Consider the following 16680-nt stretch of genomic DNA (forward strand, 5'->3'; position numbering starts at 1 on the left):
CAAACGCTTACTCTCACCTAGTCCCACTGACCCACACTCAGCCCAATATAAACCATATAACCATAAACCATATTATCCAATCACTCAAGCATATATTTAGTCATTACTTGGAGTAAACCACAGATTTAAATGTCTAACTATTTGGGCTGTCATGCTTTGACATGAATACCTTGGCAGAAATGTTCTTCTATTAGGTGTGATGTTAAACACCTAATGGGTATAAGCTGATACAACTCTCCAATATCAGCAAAGGCTGGTGGTTTATCTGATTCAGCTCTTTGCTTCTGCACATTGTTACCTTGACAAGGCAATAGGACGAACATTCTTAATCTGAGGTTGGAGACATGAGGGGGTTTAGGACCTGAGACTAAAAACAGAAAATGCTTGAAATTCTCAGAAGATTACTCACTAACGGTGAAGAAACAAACTGCATTTATGTCACAGACTCGTGAACAACTAAACCTCATGGATGTGAAATGTTAGTTTTCCTTCTCTCTTCTGAGGTGTTGCACGAACTGTTGAGTATTTCTAGTGTTTTCAGGTTTCAGTTTCATCTTTTAGCATCTCCGGCATTTTCCTCGATGTCCTCTCTCTAAGGTGGGGATTTATTAAATAACTGAAAGTAACAGTTCACCAATACACCTGATGGGCCAAAAGGCCTGTCAGCCATTGAAAAATAAAGCTGTCAAGGTGAGCTGGTATTTACATTCCTGTTCCAGTTTCGAGGGGTCAGATTTGTTTACTGTTAAGATCTCAGGAAATTAAAAGTAAGTAGTTTTTCAAAATAATAGACATGCACTTGTACATTTAAGTGGTGACAACAGATGTTTAGTGTTTCACCACCAAGGGACTACTTATAAATTATACATTGTTGTAATTTAAGAAAAGTAGAAGTTAATGTGTGCACAGCAAGCTCCCACAAATAGCAGAGTGTGACAATGATTAGAGAATCAGTAGTGGGATATGGAAGTAGGATAGCAATGTTGAGAAATCTGCCATGGGATGGTTATAGAGCAGATGAAACATGATTCAATGTTAATTTTGAAGGTGAGATCAAACATACTCAATCCTATTTAAGGTGCACAGTGTACAAGATGTTGAAATTGTGGCTCTAACTACTTTAAGAGTCAATTCTCTGAAACCCACAGATTCACTTCCCTGAGCAACAAGCTTCTGATCTGCAACGTGTTTCTGAAACATGGTTTATAGTGGAGAAGAGCCTTCCTCAGAGCATTTTTTCTTGTTTGAAAATGCCTGGTTCGAGTAAGTGCCCCTCACCTCCTCAACAGCACATCTGTGGCCTACAAGTGCCAATAGAGAGAAAAAAAACAGGTGTGTATAGAATAAAAAGGTTTGGAAAAATATCAAGACAATCGTTTTGCGTTACTTTTTACATGGGTTCTTAAGCCATGCTACGACCATTATAAGCAATCTTTCAGCTTTTTGAACTTGTCAGAATGTACCGTCAATTATATAGAATTCATCTAAAAAGATTGCACAACTGAAAACTGGCTCTTAAAGTTACATAGCTTTGCTCTCCGTGTAGACTCATTGCGACTCCTCATCGACACTACCGATGTGCTATTCGTCTTGAAGGCTTCATCTATTATAAATAAAGTCTTTGGAGCCTCTGCTGAAACCCAGCACTGGAGAAAAAAATAATTCCATAATTTAGTTAATCTTACACAGAGCTTCCAAAATAATTGTTATTGTTATCTGTTCCTGCAACTTTAAGTATTTTACTACAGACAAGGATGTTCATGTTCTGTGGTCAAAGTGTGTAAGGACATGGTGAATAGCATATTTAGACATGGTTGAAATGACACAGCTGAGCACACTTGTTTGAAGAACGATGGTTCCATTTTCTTTGCATTGAAATTGGGACTGAAGTTGTATATCATTTTGAATATCAACTAGTTTTGAACTCTGCATGTCTACCACTCAATTCAACCAATCCTTGATACTCACGCTTGGTTAAGCCTTCAAATTCATCATTGACCTGAAGTTCAACAAATTAAAGTATTTTTATTCCAATTTAACTTGTTGAGTTTACCAAGACTTGCTAACTTAGATCAAAAACTCATAAATATGAATCATAATGGCTAATCTCCCACTCCAGGTCTTTCCTGCGTCAGAAAGACTAGCATTTGTTGAGTGCTTTTTACCGAAATTTTTATACTTATTTCAAGCCTTACCAGTTTTTATTTCTAAATCTTTTTTTGATAACATTGATTCAAAAATTTCCTCATTTGTGTGGCAAAATAAAAACCCTAGGTTAAGTAAAAAGCAATTACAAAAATCTAAAAAAGATGGTGGTTTAGCTTTACCTAACTTTAGATTTTATTATTGGGCAAATAATATTCATAATTTAATGTATTGGAAACTAGATTTGGATTCACCACTGTGCCCACAGTGGGTAAATTTGGAATGTAATGAGGTAAAGGGATATTCTCTATTCTCTGTTCTTGGTTCTTGTCTTCCTGCTGATTTAGTTAAATTTAATAAACAAATATCTAATCCTGTTATTAAACATACATTACGAATTTGGTTTCAATTTCGTAAGTTTTTTACTTTGAAAAACTTTGTTCTTGATAGCCCTATCTTACTTAATTTCTTTTTCAAACCCTCTTGGACAGATCAAGCTTTTAACATATGGAAAAGGAAAGGTATAAAATGTTTTCGTGATCTCTTTTTTGAAGATACTTTGATGTCATTTGACCAACTTTCCAACAAATTTGAATTACCTAAATCTAATTTTTTCAGATATTTACAAATTAGAAATTTCTTACATAAAGTTTTACCATCTTTTCCTAATTCAACTTTGGTGGACTTTACAGATTTGATTTTTACCTTAAATCCTTGTCAGAAGGGATTAGTAGCTTTTATTTATAATATGATTATGAAGATACAACCAGAAATATCAGTTAGAATTAAACAAGAATGGGAAAAAGAACTTTGATATAATATATCAACAGATAAATGGGAAAAAATTTTGCAAATGGTTAATTCTTCTTCTATATGTGCTAAACATGCTTTAATACAATTTAAAATTGTACATAGAGCTCATATGTCTAAAGATAAACTTGCTCGATTCTATTCTCATATTAACCCTCAATGTGACAGATGTCATTCAGAAGTGGCCTCATTGACCCATATGTTTTGGTCATGTCCCATTTTACATAATTACTGGAAGGACATATTTACTACTATTTCCTCAATTTGGAATATAGATTTACAACCTCATTTTATTACTGCAAATTTTGGCATACCAAATGAAGATGGTAATCAGTTTTCCCCTTCAATCAGACGAATGATTGCTTTTGTAACATTAATGGCCAGAAGGTCTATATTACAAAATTGGAAAGAAGTAAATCCTCCTACCACGTTTCAATGGCTTTCTCAAACTATTTCTTATCTGAGCCTGGAAAAAATTAGAAGCACTATTTTTGACTCATCAATTAAATTTGAAGAAACTTGGAGACCGTTTATTCGACATTTTCATATGAATTAATTTGGCCTTTTCCAGACCTTCTTTCTGCTTATTCATGTTCAGGTATGGAGTTCTGGAGTTTTTTGACACTATCATATACTTGTAAACTGTTATTATTGCCCATGTTAGTTTAGTTTAGAGTTTTATTTTTCTTAATATATACTTTTTTTCACATATTTTCAAATTTTTTTTCTCTTTTAATGGTTATTTTTGTTTTTTTTTCATATATAATCATATGGGCTTGATTGATTAAGGTATTTCTTTTTCTGCTGATGTTTAATAGGACATTGTTATCTTATTATCAACGTGATTTCAAGTCTATTGTATTCATAATTTACTCATTATTATGTTATGTTTTTTTTATATGTATATATGAAAATCAATAAAAAAAATTGAAAAAAAAAGCATTTGTTGAGTGCTGAACTTCGAATTAAATAATATCTCTTGCCAATGTGGTGTAAAAATATGCCAAAGAAAACACCCAAGATTATTTCTTGTACTCCAGCTGAGGAACTTGCCTGATTCTCTTATCCCACTCTGTAATCTGACCCCAGTCTGCTCATTTTGCCTTGGAGAACAGAAGGTCTCCGAACACGTTGCAAGACGAACTAAGCGCTTTGCAAAATAAAGAGTGAGGGGAACTAATTTCTCCATAAGTTCTGTCTATAGGTTCATAAGTTATAGTTGCACTGATAATTTTATTGTATGGCAGTTTTACTCCTTAGTAAACCTCAGCAAGTTAACAGAGCCAAATATTGTCGCTTTTTAAATATTACCAAATGAAAGTAGACATTAAGCTCTCCCCTAACTACTTTTGTTTAGGTGATCAACAAACCTGTTTGGAAACCTTAGATATCTTGCTAGAGGTCATTGTGTACAGACAGATTGACCTCAATAAGAATTCAGTCACATGCAAAATCAGTTCCCTTTGCTAAGCTTGAAAGCTGGTCTGACAAAATAATTGAACATAAAATCTAGTTCAAGCATTAGAAGAAGACACAGCTTTCATTCAGTGTTCATCAGCAGAAGCAAGATAGACTCTGTACAACTAGAACAACTTAATGTCAGTCTACTACAGAGCATGCACCTAACACCAGGATCAGTTCCAAGGGATACAGTTCCATTGAAATAAAAATATCTGCGCATAAATGCTTGAAAATCAGTATGGAATGTTATTTACATTGTTAAAATGGTGCTGACATTCTCATAAGAAACAAGAATGATCTTTCAATCCGGCTCTGTTTTTGTTGGATTGTGATCGGTCTGTTCCTTAACTCAATCACCACTCATTGATTAGCTTGCATGACAAAATAATCTATTTATCACATTTGGAATATTTTGTTTATTAAAAAGCTTTATCATACTGGGGAAGAAATTTGTATATTGATGTGAAAAAAACTGCTTTGACATTTTAACCCTGATTAGCTGAGTTCAATTTTTCTGCCCACTTACTCAAAGTTCAAAGTAACATTTATTATCAGAGAACATACACATCACCATATATAACCCCAAGATTCTTTTTCTATGGGCATACTTAACAAATCTATAGAACAGTAACTGTAAACAGGATCAATGGACAACAAATTGTGCAAATGCAAATATAAATAAATGGCAAGATAAATAACAAGTCCTTAAAGTGAGACCATCGGTTGAGGGAACAGCAGAAGTAGAATGAATATAGTTATCCCATTTTGTTCAAGAGCCTAATGGTTGAGGGGCAGTAACTGTTCTTGAACCTGGTCATGCAAGTCCTGAGGCTCCGTTACCTTCTACCTGATGGCTGCGGCGAGAAACGGGCCTAGCCTCAGTGGTGAGGATCTTTGATGATGGATACTGCTTTTCTACAACATTGTTTCATGTCGATGTGCTCAGTGGTTGGGAGGGTTTTACCCGTGATATACTGGGGCGAATCCACTAACTTTTGTAGGATTTTCCAATCAAAGGCATTGAATTCCCCATGTAATCATAAGGAACCTTTTGTAAAATACCCAGTCCGAGGTACATGCAGCTGATGTCCCGGTTGGTTTCATGTCTCCTGGCAGAGTCCACTGCCAAGAAGACCCACCAGCGCCTTTACTTCCTGAGAAAGCTGAAGAAATTTGGCCTGTCCCCTAAAGCCCTCACTAATTTTTATAGGTACACCGTAGAAATCATTCTTCTAGGGTGCATTACAACCTGGTATGGAAGTTGTCCTGTCCAAGACTGGAAGAAGCTGCAGAAGATCATGAACGTAGCCCAGCACATCGCACAAACCAATCTTCCATCCTTGGACTCACTTTACACCGCACGCTGTCGGAGCAGTGCTGCCAGGATAATCAAGGTCACGACCCACCCAGCCAACACACTTTTTGACCCTCTTCCCTCCGGGAGAAGGTTCAGGAGCTTGGAGATTCGCACGGCCAGATTTGGGAACAGCTTCTTTCCAACTGTGATAAGTCTGCTGAACAGATCCTGACCCGGATCTGGGATGTATCTTCCAAATATCTGGACCTACCATACTTTCCCTTTTCCATTTTTTAATTATGATTTATAATTTAAAATTTTATTATATTTACTGTGATTTGTACTTCAGGGAGCGCGAAGCACAGAAACAAATATCACTGTGATGATTGTACGCTCTAGTTTCAATTGTTTGGTGACAATAAAATAAAGATTGAAGACTTGGACATCGAACAGATCTGAAGTTGCACTGGTGTGTAATGACTTAATAATATTAGGAAGCAAGTCATTTTGTGCATTTAAGGAAATAATAGAATCTAGTATGAGTTTAAGAAAAGGTGGTATGGATGTAATGAGTCCTATAACTGAAAAATCTCATAGACTTTCTGATTCCATTCTCCTATGGTCCAGTCTCCTCTCCGTCAGATTCCTTTCTCTCCAGCCCTTTACATTTTCCACCTATCACCTCCCATCTTCTTACTTCATCATCCCTTCCGCCACCCGCCTGTCTTCACCTATCATCTTCTAGCTTGTACTCCTTCCCCTCTCCTCACCTTCTTATTCTGGCTTCGTCAATGTTTATTACCAGTCCTGATGAAGGGTCTCGGCCCAAAACATCAACTGTTCATTCTTTTCCATAGATGCTGCCTGACCTGCTGAGTTCCTCCAGCATTTTGTGTGTGTTACTCCAGACTTCTAGTATCTGCAGAATCCCTTGTGTTTCTGATCTATGTCTTAGTTTTGAAAACTGTGCCTGTAAAGATAATCGATACTCTGCTTATCTTCTACAGATTCCAGAATGGTTTCCGTAGATTGGATCCTACTCTTGAGGAAGGATAGAGGAAGATAAAAGAGACCCTACTGATCCATCAGCCTGATACTGCAATTTGGAAAATATAATGCTGGAGTTGATAATGAAGGGTGTCATACCATGATACTTAGGGACAAAAATATGATGAATCATTGTGCATCTACAGATGAAAGGGAAATCATTTTCGAATAGCCACTGGAGTTTGAGTTACCTTGAAGAATAAATGGCACCAACAATGCATGTGGTGCATTTGAGTTTTCAGGAGGTTAGAATACAAGTTCCTGAGTGTCAACATCTCTGACTATCTATCAAGGACCAAAAATATTAATGCAGTTATAAGGAAGGCGTAACAGCCACTATACTTCACCCAAAGATTCTAGCAAATTTCGACAGATTTACCACGGAGATAATTCTAACTGGCTGCATGCATCACTATCTGGTATGGAGGGGCCACAGCCCAGGGATTAAAAAAAAAGGCTGCAGGAAGTTCTAAACTCAGCCAGCTCCATCATGGGCACTAGCCTTCCCAGCACTGAGGACATCTTCGAAAGGTGGTGCCTCAAAAAGGCGGCATCCATCATTAAGGACCGATTCTCCCAGGCCGTGCCGTCATCTCATTGCTACCATCCAGGAGGAGGTAAAAGAGCCTGACACACACTCAAGGTTTTAGGAGGAGCTTCTTTCCCACCACCATCAGATTTCTGAATGGATGATGAAACTGATGCACCATCAATAACTCACTCTGAGACGTAAGGCGAGATATCGGCTTTTATTGACTGGAAGAAGGAACCAGCAGTGAGTGACCACCATACTACATCCTGGAGACTGAGAGGCCGGGCTCAGACCTCAATCGCCTTTATACCGGGGTCTGTGGGAGGAGTCACAGGAGCAGTCAGCAGGAGGCATGTCCAGACAGGTATATGTAGTTCACCACAGAAACCATGTACACCACCTTTATTTTTGCGCTTTTTTTGCACAGCTTATTTACATATTACACAAGATACACCAATGATATTAAACTTGATTCTGGTTCATGGAATGGAGGATATTACAAATGTATTATTTCCAAAATTGCTGATATCACAAAATTAAGCAGGACTGTGAATGGTGATGATGAGCAAGGGGACGCCAAGGGGAATTAAACAGACAGAGAAAATAGAAGTATATTGTGGAAAGATCATGAAGTTTTCCACTTCAGTTTAATGAACAATGCTGAGTAATTTTTAAATAAATAAGAGATCAGGAAAATTTGATATTGAAAGGGATCAGGGTAGCCTTGTATACGAGGCTCTGAAGGCCAATTATGATGTAGCTGGCAGGTATGAAAACAAAAATTATGTGCTCTGTAAGAGGATTTAGAGACAAAAGATGCTGTCTCTAGGATAGACCTGGATTATTCGTCAGGTATGGCATCATTTCTTAAAAAATTGATATAGTTGCAATGGAGGGACCAGATGGGTTGCTGGGATAGCAGTTATTTCATGCGAGGAGATAATGGACAGAATAGGCTACTATTCTCAAGGTGAATTAGTAGAACTGGTGTCCTGCACCTCACATTGAACCAGTTCAATTGTGAACTGTCTATGTAGGGTTTGCACGTTCTCGCTGCATCCACTTGGGTTTCCTCTGCATGTTCCTGTTTCCTCCCTCATCCCACGGAAACATGGGTTGGGAGGTGAACTGATATGGTAAATGGCTCCTTGTATATAGGTCAGTGATAGAACCTGGCAAGAGTTGATAAGGAGAATAAAATATGATGAGGGTAAATGGTACTTTCAGCAAGGGCTATTTCTGAGCTGTTTGACTCTAAGAAAATAGGACATTCTTAAATGCTTGGCCTGGAAAATGCAGGATGGCTATTTGCCAGTTAGGGACTCACAGTTCTAAGTTAAAAGGACTGGAATGAGGAGGATTCTCTAAAGAGGGTTAGATATATGGAATTCTCTACTCTAGAGCATCATAGATGGTCAGTCATTGCATTTAAAATGGTAATCAATAGATTGATGAATATGAACATGAATGGAGGAAAATGGTGTCTGTGAAAGATGAGGTGGGAATTTCTTAACTGGTAGAGCAGATTCTTATGTTCAATGGAGTCCTCGTCATTACTTAGTAAAGTACTGAGGCTAAAGCTAATACTTCATTAAACAAAAAGTCCCGCAGCAAATGACAGTGTTAAATAGAAAGATTGCTGGGTTTTGTTCGATTGACTGTAACTGTTGCTTGCTACAATCAGATATTAACACTGTAAACATCTGCCATAACTTGGCTTCTTTCAATGCTTTAGTGGCTCTAACAAGGACCAAATGGTAAAACACATAGATATGAATCATAATGACTAACCTCCCTCATCATTTAGTTCCCACTCCAGGCCTTTCCTGCTAGGCTGTAAAAGAGAGACACAGTTGTTGAGTGGATGTCTCAAAGTGCTGAACTATTAATGAAATATTAACTCTGTTACTAATGTGATGCAAAAACATGCCAAAGAAATTCCCCCAAATAATTTCCTAGAGGTCAGCAGATGGGTTTCAGTAAACTCACAACAATGTAGGATTTTCACTCCTATGTGTAACTCCCCTCATTGGCTGCCACTTGATTGCTGAATCAGCTTGGACTGAATGTCTAAAAATGCAGAAATACCCAGCAGGTCAGTTTACATCTGTTTCTTGTTGATGAGTTTTTGTCAGAAGTGGGTCGGAGAGAAATGACACAAAATGCTGGTGGAATGCAGCAGGCCAGGCAGCATCTATAGGAAGAAGCAATGTTGACGTTTTGGGCCGAGACACTTCGTCAGGACTAACTGAAAGGAAAGATAGTAAGAGATTTGAAAGTAGGAGGGGGAGGGGGAAATGTGAAATGATAGAAGACCAAAGGGGGTGGGATGAAGCTAAGAGCTGGAAAGGTGGTTGGCAAAAGGGATACAGAGCTAGAGAAGGGAAAGGATCATGGGACAGGAGGCCTAGGGAGAAAGAAAGGGGGAGGGAAGCACCAGAGATAGATGGAGAACAGGCAGAGTGATGGGCAGAGAGAGAGAAAATGCTGCGCTCCACCAGCATCTTGTGTGTGTTGCTTGAATTTCCAGCATCTGCAGATTTCCTCGTGTAGGAGAGAAATGAAGCTTGTTAAGTCACAGGAATGGTGTGGGGGTAGGGGGAATATGTCTGATGAGGTAAAACCACGGTAATCATGAGTTAATATGAACAAGGTTATCCGGTCAATGAGTGAACGGAAACAATTAGAAAGTAAGAACATAGACAAAACAATATAGGAATGCAGCTAAGTAAGACACACCCAGCAGACTGGGCTGGAGAAAAGGGAAAAAAAGGGAACAAAAACAACAAAGTCAATGTCACAAATAGATGACAAATACACAAAGAAATCAAAATATTTTAAGTTGCAAAATACACCATTGAGTCTGGAAAGCTGTAGTGTGGCCAGATGAAAGATGAGTCACTGTTGCTCAACCTTGCATTTAATTGTAACAGAGCATGAAGGTACAGGTTGATAGGCCAGGATGGTGCGGGATCAAGGGTTAAAGTGAGAAGCAATAGGAATATCAGGGAACGCAAGTGTTCCATAAAGTATTTTGTAATAGATTTCTCCAGTGTAGAGGAGACCACATTGCAAACTCCAGATGCAATACCCTTGATTGGAAGAAGGGTAAGTGAATCACAAAGGTGAAAACGGTATCTTGTCAAAAGCAAATAGAAGCTGCTATGCAAAGCATGGAATCAGTTGAGAGTATTGTCCTGCTTAACTCCCCAATCCTCCTTGACATACAAATATTACAGCATCCGTCTCCTCTTCAACCACCAACTCTCAGTGGCCAAAGAGCTGTTCCCAAATTGTAATGTGGATTTCATTTGTTAAGGAGCATAGCAGATGTGGTCCTCGCTGTGGATCGACTGTAAAGAAAATTCAGAGTAACATCAGACATAAGCATTTTATGATCTCACTATCACTTTTGGCTCAGTCAGCTGAGAGGGATTGTGCAGCATCGCCTCATATCTGTCTGCAAGTCGAAAATTGTTTCCATCTTATGCAATGTTTCCCTCCATCTTGCTCACCACAATGCTGCACCTCATCTCTAACAAACTTCTATTTGGACTAAAACTACTCTACAGAAGAATGGGGAAACTATTCAGCCACACCAGAACCAAGACAATCTTGATCCCACGCTCATTACTGAGCTGCTATACTTGATTATTTTAAAGTTCAGGGGTTAGGTTCCAAGTCGCCATTGACTTGGGCACTGCAGAATGAGGGAACTGACCTTTCATTAAAAATTGGCAAAGCACTGAATCTTGTTGAGAAAGGTGCAAGATGAGATCTGTCAATGTATAGGCTATTTCTCATATCTTGGGAGCTAATTTTCAACAAAGCTGAACATTCATGATGATAATTTGCTATTATATCACAGAGGCAAAATTCAGAAGAGCAAAATTCAGGGCTGACAGTGCATACTTAAATGCATATAGCATTCGGAATATGGTGGATAAACTTGTGGCACAATTAGAGATTAGTCGGTGTGACATTGTGGGCGTCACTGAGTCGTGGCTGAAAGAAGATCATAGTTGTGAGTTTAACATCAAAGGATATACTTTGTATCAAAAGGACAGGCAGGATGGCATAGGTGGTGGTGTGGCTCTGTTAGTAAGAGATAGAATTACATCTTTAGAAAGAGGTGACACAGGGCCAAAGAATGTTGAATCTTTGTGGGTGGAATTAAGAAATTGCAAGGGTGAAAAAAATCATTACGGGAATCATATATAGCCTTCAAATAGTAGCCAAGATGTGAGGCTGAGATTGCAAAGGGAGCTGGAAAAGGCATGAAATAAGGTAATAACACAATTGTAATGAGGTACTTAATAAATAAAATAATATGATTGTACTCATACTGCAACTTGAGAGGGAGAAGCATAACTCACATGTATCAGTATCCCAATGGAATAAAGCAAATGATTCCGGGAATATAGGGGTTAACATATGAGGAGCATTTGGCAGCCTGTACTCACTGGAATTTAGAAGGATGCGGGGAGATCTCATTGAAACCAACTGAATGTTGAAAGGAATTGATAGGGTGGATGTGGAGAGGTGGTTTCTTGTGGTGGGGGTATCCAGAACTAGAGGGCACAGCCTCAAAATTGAGAGGCAACCCTTTAGAACAGAGATAATGTAAGGAGGGTTTTTTTTAGCTAAAGAGTAGTGAATCTGTGGAATGCTCTGCCACAGACTACGGTGGAGGATAAGCCCTCCATTTTCAGGCAGAAGTTGATAGTTTCCTCTTTCAATATTTTTTATTAATATTGTATAAATTGCATGGATATAAATACAAAGTTCATAAGGATACAAGTAATACAAATTACATCACATTTAAATCACAGTAATATGATCACAGAATCCCATATTCCAAATCAATCACGTAGAAAGAAAGATTGAATTATGAAATGAAATAAAGTAGAATGATTGTACTTTATTAAAAAAAATCTATCCCCACTACCAAAATGAGCTGGTTGGTGAAAAAGAAAAGAGAAAAAAATACCTGACCATATAATATTATAGGAAGTTGCTAGTTTCTTGATCAGTCAGGGCATCAAAGGATATGATGAGAAGGCAGGTGTATGGGGTCGAATGAGATCCGGGATCAGCCATGATGGAATTGTGGAGCAGACTTGATGGGTCAAATGGCTTAATTCTGCTCCTATGTCTTATGGTCTTATTGTAGTCAGTGTACCAGCACAGCCTTTGGGTGTCTGAGAATAAAAAGTCCTCAAATGCAGTACCAAGTTTGTGGTCAACTAAAGAGTTCTCATCTCTAAACATGAGAAAGTCTGCAGATGCTGGAAACCCAAAGCAACACACAAAATGCTGGAGGAACTCAGCAGGTCATGCAGCATCTATGGAAATAAACAAGGAGTCAACATTTTGGGCTGAGACCCTTTTTCAAGCCTGAGTTATAATCTCTATTCCCCTGCCACAGAGACATGAATAATTTACAATAGGCATCTCAAGCCTCAGAGATGTACTGTTAAGGCCCCTTCTCCAAAATGCTTTAAGTCCACCAACCAACCAATGTCAATTTCAAGGTGGAGATCACATGCAACTTGCTTAACTGAGTGGGCTGCAGCTTCTATGTAGCTCCCCACAGACCCCCCCCCCCCAAAAATGGCATTATTCTGACCTCCATCTTGGCAAGATAGACAATAAGCAATAGACAGTAGGTGCAGGAGTAGGCCATTTGGCCCTTTGAGCCAGCACCGCCATTCAATGTGATCAAGCTGCTCATCCACAATCAGTACCCCGTTCCTGCCCTCTCCCCATATCCCTTGACTCCATTATCTTTAAGAGCTCCATCTAACTCTTTCTTGAAAGCATCCAGAGAATTGGCCTCCACTGCCTTCTGGGGCAGAGCATTCCATAGATCCACAACTCTCTGGTGAAAAAGTTTTTCCTCAACTCCATTCTAAATGGCCTACCCCTTATTCTTAAACTGTGGCCTCTGGTTCTGGACTCCCACAACATCAGAAACATATTTCCTGCCTCTAGCGTGTCCAATCCCTTAATAATCTTATATGTTTCAATCAGATCTCCTCTCACCCTTCTAAATTCCAGTGTATACAAGCCCAGTCGCTCCAATCTTTCAGCCTATGGCAGTCCCATCATCCTGGGAATCAACCTCGTGAACCTACGCTGCACTCCCTTAATAGCAAGAATGTCCTTCCTCAAATTTGGAGACCAAAACTGAACACAATACTCCAGGTGTGGTCTCACAAGGCCCTGTACAACTGCAGAAGGACCTCTTTGCTCCTATACTCAACTCCCCTTGTTATGAAGGCCAACATGCCATTAGCTTTCAAGGATATTTCAAAGACATTTCAAGGAAGATGAACAGAATGCATTAGTCATGTTCTTGGGGGCAAACACATCATCCTTACTGCCTCTGAAGATCCCTAATGCAAAACTAACCAGAGGAATCAAATGTCTCATGTCTCTCTGGCAGAAGCACCAGGAGAACAAGCACAAAAAGTGGGAAGTCACCCAAATCTCAATCTATCCACCTGCCCCAAAATGGCCTCATCAGTCACACTCCAATCTTCACGAACTGCCGCAGGAATGAGTCATCCTGGAATATCCAGGATTGCTGAAGAAGAATGATTAACATGGCCAGTCACCTTAAAACCATGAAGGAAGGATCTGAATAAGTATCTGAAAGCAACAAACTGTTTGTTCAATGAATTGTCTATAGATCACAAATCCATGGTTTCTGACCTTCAGGGGAAGGTAGAATTGGAAGCCAGAAATGCCAGCAGGAACTTTCTGACACTTTAGACTTTTGAAAAGTTGATGCGTGACAGATTGTGGCAAAAGCGGGGATTTCTATACATACACGCCTACCAGTGATAAGCATGGGATGGATACATTTGGGTAGAGAAGATTAAATTCTACAGTCGGCCTGGTGAAATATGGGAAGCAATCACCAGTTTGTTAGCCATTTGGATTCAAACAGAAAGAACAAGGCATCTGACCGCAAAGGCACTTCAGCTGAGTGAAGACACAACTCACAGTCTGAATGCTGAACGCTGCCGCTTCGGTAAAGGTGGGGGTGTGTTGGTCTCGGTACTGTAAACAAAAATCGCCTTACGCCAATGCAGTCCGTATGGATTCGGCAGGTTGAAGCTGTAAACTGATTATGATCATTTATGATCTTACAGTCGTTGTGTCGTTATTGGTGGAAATTTGATCTGTTCACGTTAACAGCAATGATTTTCAGAGCGACTTTAAATGGGCCCCGCCCCGACACGATCCAGTGTTTCGATCTCTTTTATCGATTCCGGGAGTTCCGGTGAGATTTCCTCGGACAGAGATCCCGTTATCCAGAGTCCTTCCAGTGGAGCGCACGGTTCGCGCCTGCGTTCGGGAAGCCGGAGGTGGGGGCTTTACCTGACAGGGCGGCACTGGCAGCCCTCTCACCTGTCGCCAGGTAATCGTCTGCCCAAAATTGGAAGCGAACATCCGGACAGCAGCCAATAATCGGCGGGCGGAAAAGCACCTGGACAGAGAGAAACGCCTCCTAAAGTTGAAGAATTACCGAATGTTTATCAGAAGAGGAAGTCTGGGTTAAGCAGCAGCGGGGCGAGGAACAGAGCAGCGAAAGCGGAGAGAGACACGCAAATAAAACAGAGATCGGGCACAACACGGATCCGTGGACAATCTCTGGGCTCCGATGAGTAATTTCATCTTCTCCTGCCTGGGAATCTTCGCCTTCCTGCTGCAGGTGAGCCGCGGTCCCCGACACTGATCGTCTGCAACTCCTCCGAGATGCCGCGGCGAGCTCTTGCTTTTATCCGCTCGGATCGCCAGGTGTGGGTGGGTCACTCCTACCCCAACACCGGCTTCTGGTTTCCCGTCACCCACCTTTTCAATGCAATGTCAAACCGAGATTCTCGAGAGGGGGATTGATCCAGATGGATTAGACGGGCTTGGGGATAAACTGTACGCGGAAAGCCTCGCTTCTCGTGATCTAACATGGAACGACTCTGTCCGACAGGTTTGCGGTGGCGAAGGTTCACAACGATGCGAGGGGTTCGGTAAAGACTCCTACGTGTTCGAGGTGGCGTCTCTGGCGGTGGGTCAAGTACTTGGCAGAGGTGAGAACGAGGAAAGCACCCGGGTCTCTTCAGGGAATAACGCCGGGTGAGCGGGAAAGGCAGAGCGAGTTTTACGCAGGAAAGGGCTCAGACTGCAACTCGCAGGGACGGGAGATCTGGCGGGAAAGGATGTAAATTATCCGGGGAGTGATGCGAACTGCAAAAGAGGGGCTCTGATATCGGAGGGGTACAAAGACGTTACCTTTTCAATGCGGAAGTCACAGAATTGCATAGTGAAAGTTTGGCGATCACCGTTCCTCTCTACGCGGTGGACGGATACAACACTTTCGGTTCTGCAGGTGTATATGTCTTTCTCGGTTACGTTCTACAGGAAATTCAGGATATCTGCGAATTATCGCTGTGTATCTTGTGACCAAATTCAAAACATCTGTTCCAGATTAGTTAAGAACTGTGAATAGTTTGGTGGCCTGTTTTCAGTCGATTTTTTGTCTTGATTCCGGAACAGGTATGTCATTCTATAATATACAAGCTGATACAAAATGGATGCCATTCCAATCTCAAAAACAGACTCCACCTACTCTTGGAAAAGTCTTACATTTTATTGTAAAGTTATTTCATATAAGGGATGTTTCCTACTGAAATGCATAGCTTTCCATGAGTTGGACTTCTGTCGCTTGAGCAATCCTTGTGGAAATAATCCCATTGTTGTGATTTGGTTTGTCAAAGTGCCTGAAACCTTCAGAGAGGAGATTGTATAGTTTGTATTGTTGGGATTGCCAGCAACTTTGTATTGGTTAAAAACGATGCCACATCAGTCACGAAACATGTTATGCAGCAACAGTTCAGTTTGTGCTTTCACTTTACGTAATTACAAATGCAAAGATTTTCCCTATAGGCGCAGTTCCCTCTGTAGCAGGGTGTCACTGAAGTTTACTGAGACTCCATGGATTTGTTTGAAAGACCCATTGTACGTAGTCCTGAATGGTATTACAAAGGGATGAATGAAGTGTTTCATTGTCAAGGGTTTATTTCTTGTGAGCAATGAGGTTTAATTGCCGGAAAATTCAATAATATCCACAAACTAGTGCTGATCACTTTCCTCCACCACCCCAGCTCCACCTCCACAACCTATTTGTCGTTATATTAATACTTCACTTTGAGTAGGATGTGTAAGAGTAACGTAAAAAGCAACAGGAAAAATCCTTGTAGCAGTAGGCTGATGGATACTAACCTTGCAGAGACCGGCCGGATGGCCATGTCCTGTACTGTAACAATTGTTTGATTCTCAGAATGGACTGATTTTAATGGGGCAAGTGGTGATTTACTCATGT

The 16680-nt window shown here is 40.2% G+C and overlaps 1 protein-coding gene and 1 long non-coding RNA gene across 2 annotated transcripts in view; one reads left to right on the plus strand and one right to left on the minus strand.

Moving 5' to 3' along the window:
- Positions 1–1302: 1302 nt before the first annotated feature.
- LOC132406926 (uncharacterized) lies at positions 1303–14637 on the minus strand. Its single transcript, XR_009516313.1, has 3 exons — positions 9084–14637; positions 7482–7608; positions 1303–1646 (listed from the first exon to the last, which is right to left on the minus strand). It is a non-coding gene; the product is annotated as an uncharacterized LOC132406926 (long non-coding RNA).
- Positions 14638–14828: 191 nt separating this feature from the next.
- Positions 14829–16680, plus strand: part of LOC132406925 (B-cadherin-like) — a 53844-nt gene continuing 51992 nt past the window's right edge. The window contains exons 1-2 of the mRNA XM_059993058.1: positions 14829–15015; positions 15289–15388. Coding sequence (XP_059849041.1) covers positions 14965–15015; positions 15289–15388 — 151 coding nt within the window. The 5' untranslated portion in view covers positions 14829–14964. The remainder of the gene's footprint in view (positions 15016–15288; positions 15389–16680) is intronic.

The sequence above is a fragment of the Hypanus sabinus genome, chromosome 17 (assembly GCF_030144855.1).
Source record: "Hypanus sabinus isolate sHypSab1 chromosome 17, sHypSab1.hap1, whole genome shotgun sequence".
Classification (NCBI taxonomy): domain Eukaryota; kingdom Metazoa; phylum Chordata; class Chondrichthyes; order Myliobatiformes; family Dasyatidae; genus Hypanus; species Hypanus sabinus.